General features: G+C 42.2%; 2 protein-coding genes across 4 annotated transcripts in view; one reads left to right on the top strand and one right to left on the bottom strand.

Moving 5' to 3' along the window:
* ermp1 (endoplasmic reticulum metallopeptidase 1) overlaps nt 1-2,661 on the top strand; it is a 72,930-nt gene extending 70,269 nt beyond the window's left edge. Inside the window, exons 14-15 of the mRNA XM_067422749.1 lie at nt 504-667; nt 774-2,661. Of these exons, the coding sequence (XP_067278850.1) occupies nt 504-667; nt 774-947 (338 nt within the window). The 3' untranslated portion in view covers nt 948-2,661. The remainder of the gene's footprint in view (nt 1-503; nt 668-773) is intronic.
* Nucleotides 2,662-3,487: 826 nt separating this feature from the next.
* The window catches only part of ric1 (RIC1 homolog, RAB6A GEF complex partner 1), an 81,857-nt gene continuing 65,231 nt past the window's right edge, over nt 3,488-20,113 (bottom strand). For all 3 annotated transcript variants that reach the window (XM_067422748.1, XM_067422747.1, XM_067422746.1), the window contains exons 17-26: nt 18,819-18,957; nt 18,010-18,126; nt 15,361-16,074; nt 14,604-14,762; nt 13,604-13,740; nt 12,781-13,076; nt 12,267-12,467; nt 12,005-12,182; nt 11,631-11,819; nt 3,488-6,509 (exon numbers count right to left, since the gene is read on the bottom strand). In XM_067422748.1, the coding sequence (XP_067278849.1) occupies nt 6,212-6,509; nt 11,631-11,819; nt 12,005-12,182; nt 12,267-12,467; nt 12,781-13,076; nt 13,604-13,740; nt 14,604-14,762; nt 15,361-16,074; nt 18,010-18,126; nt 18,819-18,957 (2,428 nt within the window). In that variant the 3' untranslated portion in view covers nt 3,488-6,211. The remainder of the gene's footprint in view (nt 6,510-11,630; nt 11,820-12,004; nt 12,183-12,266; nt 12,468-12,780; nt 13,077-13,603; nt 13,741-14,603; nt 14,763-15,360; nt 16,075-18,009; nt 18,127-18,818; nt 18,958-20,113) is intronic.

Consider the following 20,113-nt stretch of genomic DNA (forward strand, 5'->3'; position numbering starts at 1 on the left):
AATTGAATAAATTCACTTTTATATAATAGTATACACTGTCGTAATTTAGGATTTTTGTCCATTTTGATTTTTTGTGATAATTGAATAATTTCACTTTTGTGTAATAGTATACATTTTCGTAATTTAGGATTTTTGTCCATTTTGATTTTGTGATATAATTGAATAATGTCACTTTGTCGTAATTTAGGATTTTTTTGTCCATTACACAAAAAGTGAAATTATTCAATTATATCATAAAATCAAAATGGACAAAAATCCTAAATAACGACTGTATACCATTTTGATATTATGATATCATTGAATCATTTCACTTTTATGTAATAGTATACACTGTCGCAATTATTCAATTATATCATAATATCAAAATGGACAAAATTACTTAATTTCATTTTTAAAATACACTATTGGTATACACTATCACATAAAATCAAAATGGCTAAGCTTTGGGCTCTCAGTGTTATTAATGATGAATAACCTGCATGTCTCCTGTTGTTCTGGCTCAGGGCCGACCCACATGTCTCTGTATCTGCTTCCTGATGTCGGCACGGCTCTGACCGGCTGGTCATTCGGCGACGGGACGCCTCAGTTCGACCTCAGCGGAGAATACTTCATCTTTTACTCTCACGGCCTCGACGCTCCGGCCTGGAACTTCTGGTTTGAGATCCAGGTGGGTTTGAGCTCAGGAACCACACATTTAACCTGAGGACGGAGGCGTTTATTTCATGTGTGTGTATCGTGTGTGTGTATCATGTTTGTGTGTTTGTGGTCTTCAGCCGAAAGCCTCAGACGCGTCTCCTGACGAGGGCTTGATCTCTCTGGCCATCTCCGCTCATTATTTCTCCGGATCGGATCGGCGCTCCGAGCAGATGGACTCATTACTGAAGAGATTCCCAGACTGGGCCTTCCCGTCCTCATGGATCAGCACTTACCACATGTACAGATACTGAGTGCCTGATCACACACGCGAACACACACTCACTCACTTACTCACTCTCACACACACGCCGCTCACTGCGGACCCGTGAATACTGTACGAGCTACTTCATTCACATCAGCCAACGCACAGTGTTGTGTTTTGTTCTGTTTTATTTTTATTTTATTTGTCTGGGTCATATTTCAATGCACAATGCAAATCAATGCATTTTTTCATACATTTAAATGTAAATGAAGCTTACTTTAGGACGGTTAAGATTTTTACTTTTGTGGCTTTTTATAGAATGATAATTAAACACATTTTACCCCAAATGATCATTTCAATGAGAGAAAATTGATTTCAATCGATATTATATTTTATTTTTAGTTTATTTTTGTAATTTTCATTCTTTCAGAATCAGAAATAATGTGAATTAGCAAAAAAGTTTTATTTAATAATGTGTGATGATTCTGATTTATTACTTTATTTTTTTAATATTACATTTAATTAGTATAAACTAAAAATAATGCGACAAATACTACCGTATTTTAATAACATAATTTTTTACAGTAATGCGATTTGGAAAGAATGTGTTTAATTGTCTTGAACGGTTTCGTTGATTTTTGAGGTCAAGGTCACATGATCTCAGTGGTCATGTGACCCAGTCGGTCTGATGTGGTTTCAGCTGGTCTTGCTCTCACAGCGGCATTGGTTTCACTGAGACCAGGACTGTTCTTGTAGTGATGATGTCACTTCCTGTCAGTGACCTCATGACGTGATTGGCTCATCACGAGTTTTTTGTGGTCAAACGCACACATCCAAACCTCGAAACCCAAGTGCTTTTTTTATTTATTCGTTTTTGAAGCGTTTTTGATGCTCATGTTCGTATGCTTTTTTATTTTATTTTTTATCATTTCAGCCGGTGTAAAGCTTCCTCTGGATTGAACTGGAGTCTTAAAATGACCTGTATTAACCATCTTAATATTACGGCCTTCCTGTTATTGCGGTTGTACTTGAGTTTCAGGATATAATCCTGGCTTGTTTTCAGATATAATCCTGATTTAGTGTGACGGGATTGAACTGGATTTGTTGAGATCTCAATGATTTCGTGAGACACTCGCACTTTACAACTTCTCATGTTAGCTCTATAATAACGCATTCGCTAACTAACAATATTAAACCGCATTTATTAACGCAGCTAACGGTACACGGTGGAACAAACAAAACTGCATGCATTCAGCGGAGGAATATGATAATCATACTGCTAATAAAACATACACTACTAGTCTTAAGAGAGAGAAGCCGTTATAATCTCACGCTGTTACTCATTAATAGACTAATTAAAATACAGTTGATTATTAAATATGAGTCTACATACATATCTGAAGCTGAATCAATAATCGTTCTGTTGATGTGTGGTTTGTAAGGACAATATTTAGGCCGATATCTGGAAGTCATTACCAATGCATATTACCACTAATAATACATTTCTGATATATTTACGGTAGGAAATGTACTAAATATCTTTATTGAACATGATCATATCCAAATGATTTTTGGCGTAAGAGAAAATGTTTAATTTTGACCCGTGTAATGTATTGCTATAATTGCCACAGATAAACCCGAGACGCACGACTGCTCCAGGGTCACACATGCATTAACTAAACACATTTTTTTGTACTTATTTGACTGTAATAATTTATGCATTCGTGATGGTTATTTGACTGTTATATTTGCTTATGTCTTATGATGAAATGTCGCTGATGAATGTCCACGGATTTCAATAGAAATATGACTGACAGACTCGTGACTGTTCGTTATAATAATTGTGCGTTCAGGATTATTTTGTACGACTGACAGGATGTTATTCTGCTTTTTTTAAATATGTATTCATGCTAAATGTCTTATGGGATCGTCACTCACTGACTCTGAGCACAGAATAATTCATAACATCCACTGTGAAGACGTTTGTCATCTTCTGAAACATTTTACGCTTCAAACGGTGTGAAACGTCCACGAATCACTTGAGTAATTTTGTGTAATAATTTTCTAATTTCTTTTCTGATTATGATTGTTTATAATATATGCTGCACTGAATTGTTCTTGCAAGACAAATCAATTTTCTATAAGATTCATTTCCGTCTCCTGTCGTTTGTCTATTTTTTCCCCCGTTTGTTCAACAATTTCAAGATATTTTTACGAAATATTAAGCTATTTTTTAATATAACAGTTCAAAAGTGTAGGCACAATGAGGTTGTTTTTGTCTCTTCTGCTCACCAAGAGTGGATTATCTAATCAAAAGTACTGTAAAAAATTATGAAATATTTTTAACTCATGTTCTCAATGTGAATATATATATTCCTGTGATCAAAGCTGAATCTTCTCATAATTTGATTATTATCAGTGTTGAAAACCATCATTTATTGTATGATTAGAAAGAATAATTTGAACTAGTTTTTTTCCACATTATAAATGTCACGTCTGATCAATTTAACACGTCCTTGATGAATAAAAGTATTAATTTCTCCACGTTTGAATGACAGCGTTGAAGCAGATCAAAACATACATTAAACGTGATGTTTAAAAAATAATTTATTGTTCTTTATGTACAGGAAATATAGAAAACGCAGTAGAAAAGTTATGGTACAGCAAACTCTCTGTACACTGCATTGAGAAGAAACTGAACAGACGTCCAGAAAACACCCTGCAGCTCAGCATCAGTCCAGAGGGATTGTGGGTAATCTGTACCATGAGTCTCACACACACACACACATCCAGAAGCTCTTTGGTTGGTGAACCTCAGGGGTCTAGGCGCTGGTTTGAGCCGTCCGGGGGCAAATAAAACATTAAAATAAAGACGCATCTCATTAAAGCTGCTAAATACTCCGAGACTGTCAGTGATGCACAATAACTAGAATAATAATCATAATACAAAGGCATTCCATAAGTGTAGATGATTTGGTCCGTTCTGAAGTTTAATACTGACGTCGTTCAGAAAACACACACACACACACGACTCCCTGAAACCAAAAGAAAGCGTCCGTCTCTTTGTCCAGCGGCTCCTCAAATAAATACAACATAAACCTGCAACAATTCAGAACAAAACGAAATAAAAGATGGCAATAATGCTGTCAGTTGGGATATAGTGATGACACACACTGCACATGTGGCTGAATACACACTGCTCTGATCTGTGTGTGAAGAGCTCCGGCTGATTCCTAACGGCTCGTCCACATCGACAAACACGAGCTGAGCCGGACAGACGGATAACCTTAAAAACTGAAGAGAAGACCCGATCCGGATCACTCACACACACACACACACACGAGGTCTCGACACCTGACGTCTGGGGGAACGAGGTTCAAACGGGGGAAGTCTTTCTCTGCATCAAATAAAACACAGGCTGATATTCCATAATTAACATTAAAACGAAGCAAAAAACTAAATAAAATAAACACTTCATCTGACTCATGAAAGGATAAACTGTGTGTGTGTGTGTATGTATGTGCGTGTATATATGTACATGTGTGTATGTGTGTGCGCATTTATATATGTGTCTGTGTATGCATGTATATATGTGTGTTTGTATGTGCGCTTGCATGTATGTGTGTGCATTTCATGTGTATGTGTTTGTATGTGTGTGTTTGTTTGTATGTGCACGTGCATGTGTGTGAGTATGCATGTATATATGTGTGTTTGTATGTGCGCTTGCATGTATGTGTGTGCATTTCATGTGTATGTGTTTGTATGTGTGTGTGTGTGTTTGTATGTGTGTGTTTGTATGTGCACGTGCATGTGTGTGAGTATGCATGTGTGTTTGTATGTGCGCTTGCATGTATGTGTGTGCATTTCATGTGTATGTGTTTGTATGTGTATGTTTGTATGTGTGTGTTTGTATGTGCACGTGCATGTGTGTGTGCATGTATATATGTGTGTTTGTATGTGCGCTTGCACGTATGTGTGTGAATTTCATGTGTATGTATGTGTGCATGTATATATGTGTGTGTGTGTGTGAGCGCGTATGTGTGTGTTTGTATGTGCGCTTTCATGTATGTGTGTGCGTTTGCGTGTATGTGTGTGCGTTTGCGTGTGTGTGCGTGCGTTTGCGTGTGTATGTGCGTGCGTTTGCGCGTATATGTGCAAGTTTTATAATCATTATTTGGTCGTGAGAGCAAAAAATAAAAATAATATTACTTATTTTTGTCTTGTTTTCCAGCACAAACGTCTAAAGGTTCTGGAGAAGAGAAACGACTGAAGATATTAAGCGTTATTGTGATGAAATGCCTCTTTATGCCTGGACAGAAAACAAGACTTAATATCTTATCAAAAAGAAGCTTGTGCTTAAAACGAGCAAATATCAGCAGACAAACGTTGATTTTTCAGCAGATATTTGCTCTTGTTTATCACATTAACGCTTCATTTTGATGCCTTCTTCCATAAGCGGCGCGTGATATCTTCAGTCGTGTTGCTTGTCGTCTCCTGTAACGTGATCTTTAGATGTTTGTGCTGGAAAATATAAAAACAGAACAAGACAAAATCAAGACTCGACAGCGTTTAGATGAAGAGAGAAGATCATGAGGATGTGTTTGACCACAGGATGGAGAAAACACGGCAAAACACGCAACACTGCAGTCTGGATGGAGCTGGAATCAGATAAAAGGACAAACACACACACACACACTTGTAACACGGTCACACACACTGGTGTGTGTCAAGTTCCTAAGGGTCATGAGAGCGCGCAGTCGTACAACCCTCGTCTAGAGTCTGCTCCTCCTCCGGCACGGTCTCACACACACACACGGTCATGAGAGCGCGCAGTCGTACAACCCTCGTCCAGACTCTGCTCCTCCTCCGGCACGGTCTCACACACACACACGGTCATGAGAGCGTGCAGTCGTATGAGCCCTCGTCCAGACTCTGCTCCTCCTCCGGCACGGTCTCACACACACACACGGTCATGAGAGCGCGCAGTCGTACAACCCTCGTCCAGACTCTGCTCCTCCTCCGGCACGGTCTCACACACACACACACACACACACGGTCATGAGAGCGTGCAGTCGTATGAGCCCTCGTCCAGACTCTGCTCCTCCTCCGGCACGGTCTCACACACACACACACACGGTCATGAGAGCGTGCAGTCGTATGAGCCCTCGTCCAGACTCTGCTCCTCCTCCGGCACAGTCTCACACACACACACACACACACACGGTCATGAGAGCGTGCACTCTTATGAACCCTCGTCCAGACTCTGCTCCTCCTCTGGCACGGTCTCACACACACACACACACACGCTCAGGGTCATGAGAGCGTGCAGTCGTATGAGCCCTCGTCCAGACTCTGCTCCTCCTCCTCTTCCTCCGGCGTTTCGTCGATCGGCCGGACACTGGCTCCGGATGGGCCGTCCTGGGGCAGCGGGTGAGCAGAGGTCACGACCCCGCGGGCGTCCTCGGCTCTGGGCAGCTGAAGCAGAGGTGGGTCCGAGAGTTTGGCCGCTCCGGTGGGCTGGAAGGCCTCGGGCTGGACCTGCTCCACAGGCACCTCCATCAGCTTCAGCAGCTGAGGCCGAATCAGGTTCAGGAACGGCTTATAGCCCAAACTGACAGGAAGTGAAAACAGAGATGGAGTTCTTGAGATGTATAACATAAAATAAACACGTCTATTGCAACATCCATCCTTTAGTCCATACAACATGCATACATCCATCCAAACAAACATGAAAACATCCATCCAAACAAACATGCAAACATCCATCCAAACAAACATGAAAACATCCATCCAAACAAACATGCAAACATCCATCCATCAAACATACATGCAAACATCCACCCATCCATCTAAACAAACATGCAAACATCCATCCATCAAACATACATGCAAACATCCACCCATCCATCTAAACAAACATGCAAACATCCATCCATCAAACATACATGCAAACATCCACCCATCCATCCAAACAAACATGCAAACATCCATCCATCAAACATACATGCAAACATCCACCCATCCATCTAAACAAACATGAAAACATCCATCCAAACAAACATGAAAACATCCATCCAAACAAACATGCAAACATACATCCATCAAACATACATGCAAACATCCACCCATCCATCCAAACAAACAAACATACATCCATCCATGCAAACATACATCCATCCATCCATCCAAACAAACAAGCAAACATACATCCATCCAAACAAACATGCCAACATCCATCCATCCAAACATGCAAACATCCATCCAAACAAACATGCAAACATACATCCATCCAAACAAACATGCAAACATACATCCATCCAAACAAACATGCCAACATCCATCCATCCAAACATGCAAACATCCATCCAAACAAACATGCAAACATACATCCATCCAAACAAACATGCAAACATACATCCATCCATCCAAACATGCAAACATACATCCATCCAAACAAACATGCCAACATCCATCCATCCAAACATGCAAACATCCATCCATCCAAACAAACATCCATCCATCCAAACAAACATGCAAACATCCATCCATCCAAACAAACATGCAAACATCCATCCATCCAAACATGCAAACATCCATCCAAACATGCAAACATCCATCCATCCAAACAAACATGCAAACATCCATCCATCCAAACAAACATGCAAACATACATCCATCCAAACAAAATGCAAACATCCATCCATCCAAACATGCAAACATACATCCAAACATGCAAACATGCAAACATACATCCATCCAAACAAACATGCCAACATCCATCCATCCAAACATGCAAACATCCATCCAAACAAACATGCAAACATACATCCATCCAAACAAACATGCAAACATACATCCATCCATCCAAACATGCAAACATACATCCATCCAAACAAACATGCCAACATCCATCCATCCAAACATGCAAACATCCATCCATCCAAACAAACATCCATCCATCCAAACAAACATGCAAACATCCATCCATCCATCCAAACATGCAAACATCCATCCATCCATCCAAACAAACATGCAAACATCCATCCATCCAAACATGCAAACATCCATCCAAACATGCAAACATCCATCCATCCATCCAAACATGCAAACATCCATCCATCCAAACAAACATGCAAACATACATCCATCCAAACAAAATGCAAACATCCATCCATCCAAACATGCAAACATACATCCATCCAAACAAACATGCAAACATACATCCATCCAAACAAACATGCAAACATACATCCATCCAAACAAACATGCAAACATACATCCATCCAAACAAACATGCCAACATCCATCCATCCAAACATGCAAACATCCATCCAAACAAACATGCAAACATACATCCATCCAAACAAACATGCAAACATACATCCATCCATCCAAACATGCAAACATACATCCATCCAAACAAACATGCCAACATCCATCCATCCAAACATGCAAACATCCATCCATCCAAACAAACATCCATCCATCCAAACAAACATGCAAACATCCATCCATCCAAACAAACATGCAAACATCCATCCATCCATCCAAACAAACATGCAAACATCCATCCATCCAAACATGCAAACATCCATCCAAACATGCAAACATCCATCCATCCATCCAAACATGCAAACATCCATCCATCCAAACAAACATGCAAACATACATCCATCCAAACAAAATGCAAACATCCATCCATCCAAACATGCAAACATACATCCATCCAAACAAACATGCAAACATACATCCATCCAAACAAACATGCAAACATACATCCATCCAAACAAACATGCAAACATCCATCCATCCAAACATAGATCCATCCAAACAAACATGCTAACATACATCCATCCAAACATAGATCCATCCAAACAAACATGCAAACATACATACATCCAAACAAAAATGCAAACATCCATCCATCCAAACATGCAAACATACATCCATCCAAACAAACATGCAAACATCCATCCATCCAAACATAGATCCATCCAAACAAACATGCAAACATACATCCATCCAAACAAACATGCTAACATACATCCATCCAAACATAGATCCATCCAAACAAACATGCAAACATACATACATCCAAACAAAAATGCAAACATCCATCCATCCAAACATGCAAACATACATCCATCCAAACAAACCTGCAAACATCCATCCATCCATCCATCGAAACATCCATCCATCCATCCATCCAAACATACATGCAAACATCCATCCATCCAAACATACATGCAAACATCCAAACATTCATGCAAACATCGATCCAAACATGCATCCAAACATACATTCAAACATCCATCCATCCATCCAAACATACATGCAAACATCCATCCAACCATACATGCAAACATCCATTCATACATGCAAACATACATCCAAACATACATGCAAACATACATCCAAACATACATGCAAACATACATGCAAACATCCATTCATACATGCAAACATCCATCCAACCATACATGCAAACATCCATTCATACATGCAAACATACATCCAAACATACATGCAAACATACATCCAAACATACATGCAAACATACATGCAAACATCCATTCATACATGCAAACATACATCCAAACATACATGCAAACATCCATTCATACATGCAAACATTCATGCAAACATCCATTCATACATGCAAACATCCATCCAAACATACATGCAAACATCCATCCAAACATACATGCAATCATACATGCAAACATCCATTCATACATGCAAACATACATCCAAACATACATGCAAACATCCATCCAAACATACATGCAAACATCCATCCATCCATCCATCCATCCATCCAAACATCCATGCAAACATCCATTCATCCATCTATCCATGCAAACATTCATACAAAAATACATACATGGATTCCCTCTTTCCCACGAACCCATTATATGCCTGATTCCCCTCTACGGTGTGTGAGACCCACTGCTGACCGCTCCTAAGCCACGCCTCCTGTTCCATGGACCCGTTATTTGTCCAATTACCCGCTATATTGGGCAAGTGATCAGATAACCTGTCTACGTCTCGACGCGCCCTATCAGAACCCAGAGTTTGGAGAAGATCGGAGAAACTTGAAAATTTCCCCCCCAAAAAAAAAACACAAAGGGGTACCACTTATAGATTTTTAGGGTCGGAAAATAAAGTTTCTCCGAACTTTCTCAAAATTCTGGATTCCAATAGAGGGCGTCGAGACGTAGACAGGAGCGCAGGTCTGGTGGCCCTAGAGCCTTCCTGAGCTGAACGGGAGCCCAAAACACAAAGATGTACCAACTCGCATTCGTTTAGAGCCGCCACATAACTATAGATGATATTGCACATTTATTATCAATAAAAAGCGCCTCAACTGTACTAAGCACACCCAACCGAGCACGTTCATGTAACTTACAAGTCATTTTAGCGCTTAATTTGCATAGACCGGATACGTTCATCCAAATGTCTATCCATCCATCCATACAAACACCCACCCATCCATACAAACAAACATCCATCCATCCATCCATCCATCCATCCAGACACCCATACATACATACATCCAAACATCCATCCATCCAGACACCCACCCATCCATCCATACAAACAACCATCCATCCATCAATCCATTCATACATACAAACATCCATCCATCCATACATTCATACAAACATCCATCCATCCATCTATACATACAAACATCCATCCATCCATACATTCATACAAACATCCATCCATACACACATCCATACAAACATCCAAACAAACATCCATCCATACATTCATACAAACATCCATCCGTCCATACATCCATCCAAACATCCATCCATCCATCCATCCATCCATACATACAAACATCCATCCGTCCATACATTCATACAAACATCCATCCATCCATACATTCATACAAACATCCATCCATCCATACATTCATACAAACATCCATCCATCCATCTATACATACAAACATCCATCCATCCATACATTCATACAAACATCCATCCATACACACATCCATACAAACATCCAAACAAACATCCATCCATACATTCATACAAACATCCATCCGTCCATACATCCATCCAAACATCCATCCATCCATCCATACATACAAACATCCATCCGTCCATACATTCATACAAACATCCATCCATCCATACATTCATACAAACATCCATCCAAACACACATCCATACAAACATCCATCCAAACATCCATCCATCCATACATTCATACAAACATCCATCCATCCATCCATCCATCCATATACACATCCATACAAACATCCATCCATCCATCCATCCATACAAACATCCATCCATAAACATCCATCCATCCACCCATCCATACATTCATACAAACACACACATCCATAAAAACATCCATCCATCCATACATACTTACATCCATCCATCCATCCATCCATACATTCATACAAACACACACATCCATAAAAACATCCATCCATCCATACATACTTACATCCATCCATCCATCCAAACATCCATACACACATCCATCCATCCATCACAGTAATTAATTATAACTTTTAATTGGTGACAGTAATCATGAGTTAATCATTAATTTTATCTTTTAAAAATGTCTACTCATCAAATAATCCTAAAAAAGGACGAGCAGAAGAGACTCTTTTAAAAATCAATAAACAATCTTGCGGACCTTGAAGTTTTTTCATTTCACGTTCTCTGTAAACGTAAATGAAGAGCCGTATGATACTGACCAATCAGAGGAGACCCAGAGGTCGACGGCTTTCAGACCGGCTCTGATGCTCTGGACCGTTTCTGACGCGACCTCTGGACTGTCCAGGAATCCCACGACCTGTTTAATGACCCCGGCGTCCCGTAAGATCAGGCCAATGATGATACACCACTCCAGACAGCCCGCCTCCATGAACACATGCAGGAGATACCTGAGAAACATCACACACACACACCTTTAGAAACACACCATATGCACAGAAAGAGAGTAACGCCAAACACAGGCAATGATTTGATTGGTTCCTGGTTGATGAGCGCATGATTTATTTTGCATTTATTTTGTGTGTATGTGTGTGTGTGTGTGTTTATTTAGTCCCCAACCCTAATGACGACTCACCGCAGCTGCACCTGACTCTTGTGCGGCCCTTTATTGGCCAGCTCCATGGAGATGTGCTCCAGCTCTGATTGGGTCAGACTGAGGGTGGAGAAGTTCTCATCAACCATCGTCCAATCACCATCCACCATTGAACTGGTCTCAGTGAGATCCGTGGCTGAACCGATGCTGTACTCCTCTCCTGAGCGGATAAACGGATAGAAACATAAGAAAGAGCGAGAGAAGGATAAAGGTAGATACAGAAAGACAGACTTTATTCTCTCACCTTTGTTAATAAGAGGAGAGAGAAAGGCCTCCTGGGTCTGCGGGCCTCCGTGAGAGGAGGTGGAGTCCAGCTCCTTAGACCCCACCCTCAAGCCGTCGAGCCAGCTGTGATTGGCTGCGGTGACCTGAGGGGGCGTGGTGTCCATGTCACTGTTCAGCAAACTGTCCGCAGACTGAGACTTCAGCAAACGAGAACTCAACACTGAGAGAGAGAGAGAGAGAGAGAGAGAGAGAGAGAGAGAGAGAGAGAGAGAGAGAGAGAGAGAGAGAGAGAGAGAGAGAGAGAGGGTGAGAGAGCGAGAGAGGGAGAGGGAGGGAGCGAGAGAGAGAGAGGGAGGGGAGAGAGAGAGAGAGAGAGAGAGAGAGAGAGAGAGAGAGAGAGAGAGAGAGAGAGAGAGAGAGAGAGAGAGAGAGAGAGAGAGAGAGAGAGATATTATATCATATTTAAAATACATTAATACACACACCCATCTTGTGATGCTGATTGTTATCAGCTGGAATAATCGTTTACACACCTGGGCGGCAGCGTCCGTTCTTCAGCGGCGAGCTAATGGAGCATGCTGGGATGACAGGAAATGGCCACAGGAAGTCCTTGTGCAGACGTTTGAGTGCAGTCACGAAGTCGTCGAGCCGAGCCACCCGCGAGCGCTCCCGACACAGCCAGCCAATCAGCTCGAAGCCCAGCTGGGCGGAGAAGCAGCCCAGATCCCGCAGCCGGACCTGCTCCAGGAGGAGCCGCGCGTGTCTCCACAGCATCATATCAATGTAGAGATTCTCCGCAGAGTCACTGTCCTTACACCAGCGGTCTCCACTGAGCACACACACACACACACACACATACACACACACACGTTAGTTTTTTGTGAATTGTGGGGACTTTCCATAGGCATTATAGATTTTACAATGTACATTCTATCCCCCTACACTGCCGCTGCCCCTAAACCTACCCATCCCACACACACTGCCCCTAAACCTACCCATCACACACACACAGCCCCTAAACCTACCCATCACACACACACTGCCCCTAAACCTACCCATCACACACACACAGCCCCTAAACCTACCCATCACACACACACTGCCCCTAAACCTACCCATCACACACACACTGCCCCTAAACCTACCCATCACACACACACAGCCCCTAAACCTACCCATCACACACACACTGCCCCTAAACCTACCCATCACACACACACAGCCCCTAAACCTACCCATCACACACACACAGCCCCTAAACCTACCCATCACACACACACTGCCCCTAAACCTACCCATCACACACACACTGCCCCTAACCTACCCATCACACACACACACACACACAGGTTTTACCCTTTGGAGGAGGGCCCTGAGGGCATGCTGAGGGCCTTCTGCAGGCTGAACTTCCCGCCGGCGAGGCTGTCTGCAGACTGGGACATGCTGATGCTCCGGTGCCGGAAAAACTCAAAGCCGCCCGTGGAGCTCTGCTCCTGCGTGCACACACACACAAACACATGAGCCTCACGCCCGCTTCACACACACATCTCCATCAGCACATGAGCCTCACGCCCGCTTCACACACTCCATCTGCAGTGCGTATGCAGTGTGTGAATGTGGTGTGTGTATGCCGTGTGTGTTGCGGTGCGTATGCGGGGTGTGTTGCGGTGTGTGTATGCGGCCGATTTCAAAACAAATCTTCGAACCGTTATGAATCAGTGAATCGATTCGTGATTCGGATCGCCAAAGTCTCGTGATTTCAGCAGTTAGACACGCGATCCGAATCACGAATCGATTCACTGATTCATAACGGTTCGAAGATTTGTTTTGAAATCGGCCATCACTATATAAGTCGTTATTTAGTCACTTCTCGTGTCTTTATAAAATGATTGTAGAGCCGCTGTAGTGAGATGGGCTTTGTGACGTCGTCTTTAGTGCCTTTATGGGTCTTGAGAGAGGAAATGACATTGGTGTCTATGAAGGCCTTTCTGAGCCATCGGATTTCAACACTAATATCTTCATCTGTGTGTGTGTGTGTGTGTGTGTGTGTGTGTGTGTGTGTGTGTGTGTGTGTGTGTGTGTGTGTGTGTGTGTCAATGAAGGCCTTTCTGAGCCATCGGATATCAAAATATTGAAATATCTTCAAAATATATTCCCTTGTGTTCAGCTGAAGAAAGAAATTCATACGGGTTTGAAACAACTTGAGGGCGAGTAAAGGATGACAATTTTCTTTTTAAATTGAACTATCCCTTTAAATCTGTAATCCGTTAACATGGGTACTAAAAAATACGCACTGCAGACGTTGTGTGTGAAATGAGCCTCAGGTCAGACATCCAGCTGTGGGACGAAGCCTCACCTGTGTGGTGGGTGTGCTGGGCGGAGTCTCGCTCTCTCCTGAGCCAATGGCCTTGAGGAAGCGGATCATGTGACGGCACAGATCCCATTTGCCCTGCTCCAGAGCCGTGTTGAAGAGCAGCGTGGCGTGTTGACGGCTGACCGCTGGAACCTCCATATTCTGACATGAGCAGACAAAAGACAGAAAAATTATCATTCAATAAGACCAATCTATTATTATGAAAAAGCTGACACACCTGCACTATAAAAAATGCTCTTCTTATTCAGTATTTTTCTCTTGTTTCCAGTCCAAATATCTAAATATTCTTAAATCAAGATGCATTTACTAGATTTTTTTTCTGGGGGAAAATATCAAAATGAGTTTTTGCTTAAAACAGGCAAAATGATCTGCCAATGGGGTGAGAAAAATAATCTTATTTCTGTTTGGGACGGAAACAAGAAACAAGATTTCAGTCAGAAACAAGATTATTATTTTCTTTGTTTTAAGCAAAAACTCACTTCATTTAGATTTAACAAAACAAGAAAAAATATCTTGTGTCATTCTACTGATCTAGTAAAGGAATCTTCAGGGCTTGACATTAAGCATGTTCATGGGCGTGTCCTTCGTACAAGTTAATCGTTCATTCATAATAAACTAAAAATAATAACCCTGACGCACACTATGGTTAACCGAGTATTAACCGCTAAGGGCCTCGGTTAACGGTTAATGAAAAACTTGAAAACGTGCAGCCCTAGTGTGTGTGTTGTTCTGTCCTGACCTGTAGGATGATGAGGTACGATGCGGCCGTGTCCAGATCCTGTGCCATCAGGCACTCCTCGAACAGGTCTTTAGGGTTCCCCACGGCGGCGAATAGGTAGTTCCACAGGGCGTACTCCGTCTTTCGGGCACAATGCACGATGGTCTGCAAGAAGAGCGGGAACTCGGTCACGAATTTAGCCACGGTGGGCAGCAGCGGGTCAGGGATGGGCTCGCGGGACGTGGCCTCTTCCTCCAGAACCACGTGCACCATGAGCTCCAGGACGTGAGGGAAGTAGGGCAGCGCCGCGCAGGATTGGGCCAGCATCAGGGCCTGCTCGCCCAAGTTTCGCACCAGAAGCTGCCGCAGAATGTGGTGGAGGTAGATTTGGGACGTGCGTTCCACCGTGCAAAACGGGAAGAGAGTCTCAAGTGGATCCGAGCCCAAGCCGTCGAAAAGCATGGTCTCGTTGGATGCGCCGAGGATAAGCGCGTCCTCGAAGAGCACGGTCAGCGGGTAGATGTTGAGGTGGAAGGGCAGCATGATCCTGCGGGACAGGAAGGAGTGAGGCTTGCGGTGGTCTCGGGGGAACAGGGGCAGCCAAACCTTCATCCCCGCCTCTCCGCAGGACAGCCACAGCGCCTCCATCAGGTGACGCTTCTTACGGTTGCTGCGGCCCGTGGTCCACACGTTCTCCACACACTGAGCCAGAACCACCGGCGGGCAGAAGGGAAGCTGAGGACGGAGACACGAGTTAGCTCACAAAATCACTGCAAAAAATGCTTTTCTTACGTAGTATTTTTGTCTTGTTTCTAGAATAAATATCTAAATATTCTTACATTAAAGCAGCACTAGGTAACTTTTCAACCTTCATAGTATATTTTTTAAGACTCTTGTGATGATCCATCGACTTACAATAGATTGAATGACACGTCTGCCATAGCCTGATGGGGTCTGTACCGTTTTTAATCGTACTTTTAAACTTCGGGTTTCGGGTAGTAACCCGAGAACAAAAAGAACTACAAAATTCGACTGCTTTACGGCATATACGTCACTTCCACCAACACACACACTTCCTTACATTCGGACGTGCGAGCCCAACTTTGTTCGTCGGATAATATAGTCATGTCCGAAGCAGCAGAGACAAATAAGAAAGAAAAGGTTTTGTTGGAGGAAAGCAATAAGAGGAAACGAGAGAGTGCTGTGATTAAAGGCAGGACGAGGATCAACATGTGACCAGCGTTTGCTCGTCGGCGTGAGCTGAAGGAGGCGCGCCCGACCGATGCTGTCCTGCTTGTTACGGTGATTACCAACCACTCAAACATTGAACTGAAGTATCATATAGATTCTGGAAAACGCTAACCAATAGACTACTATAATGACGCTGGCTTGTAAACGTGAGCATCGCGATTATTTGGCGTTTGAAAAAATAAAACCAATGAAATGATATTCATATGACCTGCTGAAGCATCTGCCACTGACTGTACCGGATGAAGACATTTCCCACGCGCCGCCAGAAGAACAGCTGCATGTGAACTCCTCCTGCAGTGTTCAGGGGAACTGTTAGTGCTGCACCGACCCGCGGGACGCTTTTAGGAAGTTATTTGGCCCGCACCGCACCACTGGATATATTTTTACAACCCGCCGCGCACCCGCGACCATTAAATAGACATACGGGGTCCGCGGGTTATAAGACGACCCGCGCATCACTAGCTCAGGGCTATCAGGGCTGTCATGTCAGCAAATGTACGCGCGATGGCATCCCCTGTTGTAGGATGACAGAGTTTACGACAGTAACTGAGGACATTATTTTTTCCAAACTGTAGGGGGACCCCGAGAGCAAAAGTAGCCAAGTGCTGCTTTAAGAAGGATTTACTAGACAAGCAAAAGTAATTGTCTTGTTTTGGGGGAAAACAACTCAAGAGAGTTTTTGCTTAAATTAATCTTAAACAGAAAACACACATTAGTTACAGGGCTAGGTCACCCAAAAAAATCATGCAAAAAATGCTCTTCTTACTCAGTAATTTTCTCTTGTTTCCAGTCTAAATATCTAAATATTCTTAAATCAAGATGCATTTACTAGATTAGTAAAATGACATAAGATTTTGTTTTGAATGAATGAGGCATTTATATAGCGCTTTCACTACTGTACACCCAAAGCGCTTCACACTCATGTCAGGGGTCTCTCCTCAACCTCCACCAGTGTGCAGCATCCACTGGGATGATGCGACGGCAGCCACAGTACAACGGCGCCAGTGCGCTCACCACACACCAGCGAAAGGTGAAAATAAAGAAAAGGTTTTGTTGAAAATAAAATTTAAATGAAGTGAGTTTTTGCTTAAAACAGGCAAACTGATCTGCCAATGGGGTGAGAAAAATAATCTTATTTCTGATTGGGACGGAAACAAGAAACAAGATTTCAATCAGAAATAAGATTATTTTTCTCACCCCATTGGCAGATCATTTTGCCTGTTTTAAGCAAAAACTCACTTCATTATCGAATATATATATATACCGCGCCGCAGAATGTCTATTCGCATTGACTTCACGTGTAAATCACTCGCGCTTATCGCTTCATTCGCGTCTGGTGTGAACGCGCCATTAGAGTGAAACAGCGCCGCCCACCTTTTCAGCGCCTGAAGATCAGGATGAGGGGCGGGGCAAACTCACCAGCTTCGTCTGATTGGCTGGCGTGTCCTTCTCTCGTACCTGTGGGCCGGATCGGTCTCTCTGCAGCATGATCAGCTGACCAGCCAAATTCAACAGGATGCTCTCAGCCGAACAGGCCTAACACACATACACAGACGGGCCATGAGTACGCATGTAGGAGTGTGTGTGTTTGTTTGTTTTTGTGACATATGAGGACTCAAATGTGTATAATGCCAAGGGTATGACACAGGTATTACAGGAGAGGGTGAAATATGAGGACATTACCCATGGCCCCACTTTACAAAAGGCTTATAAATCACACAGGAGGAGTTTTTATGAGAAAGTAAAAATGCAGAATGTTTCCTGTGATGGGTAGGTTTAGGGTGTGTGTGTGTGCGTGTGTGTGTGCGTGTGTGTGTATATATGTGTGCCCTTGTTTATATTACATTTTGTGGACCAGCCAGCGGTCCCTACATTTCAAAAGGCTTATAAATCATACAGGATGATGTTTTTTGAAAATGTAAAAATGCAGAATGTTTCCTGTGATGGGTAGGTTTAGGGGCTGTGTGTGTGTGTGTGTGTGTGTGTGTGTGTGTGTGTGTGTGTGTGTGTGTGTGTGTGTGTGTGTGTGTGTGTGTAGGGGAATAGTACATACAGTTTGTACGGTATAAAAACCATTACATCTATGTAGAGTCCTGATAAAGAAAGTGATCCAGATGTGTGTGTGTGTGTGTGTGTGTGTGTGTGTGTGTGTGTGTGTGTGTGTGTGTGTGTGTGTGTGTGTGTGTGTGTGTGTGTGTGTGTGTGTGTGTGTGTGTGTGTGTGTGTACCTGCTGCGGGGCTTTGAGCGTGATCCCGGTCTCGGTCCGCACTGACGTGAGGGTCACAGACACCACCAGCCCGGGGTGAGGGATATAGCGGGACATCGAGACTTCCTGCAGCAGCTCCACACTGACCGACGGGTTCGGACTGATGCCAGACACACGGAAATATCAACACATGTTAATGACACACACACACACACACACACACACACACACACACACACACACAGACACACACAGACAGACACACAGACACACACAGACACACACACACAGACACACACGTTAAACATCCATCTTCCATCATCCAACTCGTCATATATAAGAAACTTCTTTAGAAAATATTCTAAAAAATACAATTCTGGTCATACTGTATATAGAGTACTTGAAAAACACAATTATTCACCCTTTCTATAGATTGACTTTTCCCATATTATATAATATAACTAAAAAATGAATAAATGAAAATAACAAAATTATACATGTGTAAATAAATAAATAAAAGTAAATCTATATTATTTAGTTTTTATATTATCTAATATATCCAAATAAATTCATTTATAAACGTGTTTTACGTTTATTTACATATATACACAAATAAATGAATAAAACACACACACACACACACACACACACACACACACACAAATAAATTTAGTAATAAAAAGATAAATGCAAATAAAATAATTAATAGAATTCTCTTTTTTATGTTTATTTATTTACTTTAGTAAAAAATTAACTAATTAATAATTTCGTTTTAAATGATTAAATTCTAGATAAGAATTTTAAATCCTGTCATACACACACACACATACACATATATATATATATATATATATATATATATATATATATATATATATATATATATATATATATTAAAATAAAGTTAATTTCATGATGACAGGATTTAATAACAATACTTGCATTTTTATTGGATTATTATAAAATAAACCAGTAAATGTATGACTGACGATCTATTTGTGTGTGTGTGTGTCTGTGTGTGTGTGCTCTGTGTGTGTGTGTGTGTGTGTGCTCTGTGTGTGTGTGTGCTCTGTGTGTGTGTGTGTGCTCTGCGTGTGTGTGTGTGTGTGTGTGTGTGCTCTGTGTGCTCTGTGTTTGTGTGTGCTGTGTGCTCTGTGTGTGTGTGTGTGTGTTCTGTGTGTGTGTGTGCTCTGTGTGTTTGCGTGTGTGTGTGTGCTCTATGTGTGTGTGTGTGTGTGTGTGTGTGTGCTCTGTGTGTGTGTGCGTGTGTGTGTTCTTTGTCCGTGTAAGTGAGTGTGCTCCGTGTGTGTGTGTGT

This window comes from Pseudorasbora parva, chromosome 18 (genome assembly GCF_024679245.1).
Source record: "Pseudorasbora parva isolate DD20220531a chromosome 18, ASM2467924v1, whole genome shotgun sequence".
In the NCBI taxonomy this organism is placed as follows: Eukaryota; Metazoa; Chordata; class Actinopteri; order Cypriniformes; family Gobionidae; genus Pseudorasbora; species Pseudorasbora parva.